Source organism: Galeopterus variegatus, unplaced genomic scaffold (genome assembly GCF_000696425.1).
Source record: "Galeopterus variegatus unplaced genomic scaffold, G_variegatus-3.0.2 Scaffold558, whole genome shotgun sequence".
In the NCBI taxonomy this organism is placed as follows: Eukaryota; Metazoa; Chordata; class Mammalia; order Dermoptera; family Cynocephalidae; genus Galeopterus; species Galeopterus variegatus.
In genome coordinates, this window is record NW_007726669.1 from 762449 (window position 1) to 763304 (window position 856).

Here is an 856-nt window from a genome sequence, read left to right on the forward strand (position 1 = left end):
AAAATAACATTTAAAACATAACGACCATGGCAACTATGACATAATTCAAAAGCTCATGAATAAACAGATAATAAAATTATGAACTAGAATCTACATGCTCCATAAAATATGTGTGGCTACTTTTTTTATACCTGAGAATATGGAAAATATAATTCACAGCTGAACATTTGCACTTCTAAGTCTCCAGACACTAACACAAAAGTCTACAGGAAGAGGAGCCACTTACTCTGACCTCCTGGGAGGAGCCCACATTCTTATCTCATTCACGGAAATCAACAAGAGTCTGACTACCAGCCCCACTAGGACTCGCCCAGCCCTGATAAGGATGAAAGCCAGGATGACAAAAGATGCTTATGGTGCCAGGAGAATTCTGGTTACATATAATATAATTTCAAGAGGGCAGTATTTTGGCTTGCCACTCAGGGTGTTGAACTTGGCTGGGCTTTCCCATCTACTCTGTGCAGAATCGTGGTTGCAGGTGGCAAACTTCCTGCAGAGGTTCCTTTACCTGAGAGGTAATTTCAGCGCTTCCAGCATCTTGCATGCATTCACTAAATCTTCTGGTGACAGCAACTAAAGGGGAAAAAAACAATCCAGTTTACTCAGCAAATTAATAAAGCAATGCTATATAATTGTAATGATCACTAAAACAGAAAAGGAGGTCAAAAATTACCATTTATCAAGGATTTTTAGGTGACTTAATCACAATAAGGCAAAAAGGATTAACAAATGAGCCAGACTTCTATTCATTAAAGCAGCGCTATCCAATAAAAATATAATGTAAGCCATGTATGTAACTTTAAATTTTACAGTAGGCACATTAAAAAAGTAAAAAGAAACAATTAAAATTAATTTT

At 36.7% G+C, this 856-nt stretch overlaps 1 protein-coding gene across 1 annotated transcript in view; it reads right to left on the reverse strand.

Moving 5' to 3' along the window:
• The window catches only part of VPS36 (vacuolar protein sorting 36 homolog (S. cerevisiae)), a 24107-nt gene that overhangs the window by 2286 nt on the left and 20965 nt on the right, over positions 1 to 856 (reverse strand). Inside the window, 1 exon segment of the mRNA XM_008570022.1 lies at positions 361 to 573. Coding sequence (XP_008568244.1) covers positions 361 to 573 — 213 coding nt within the window.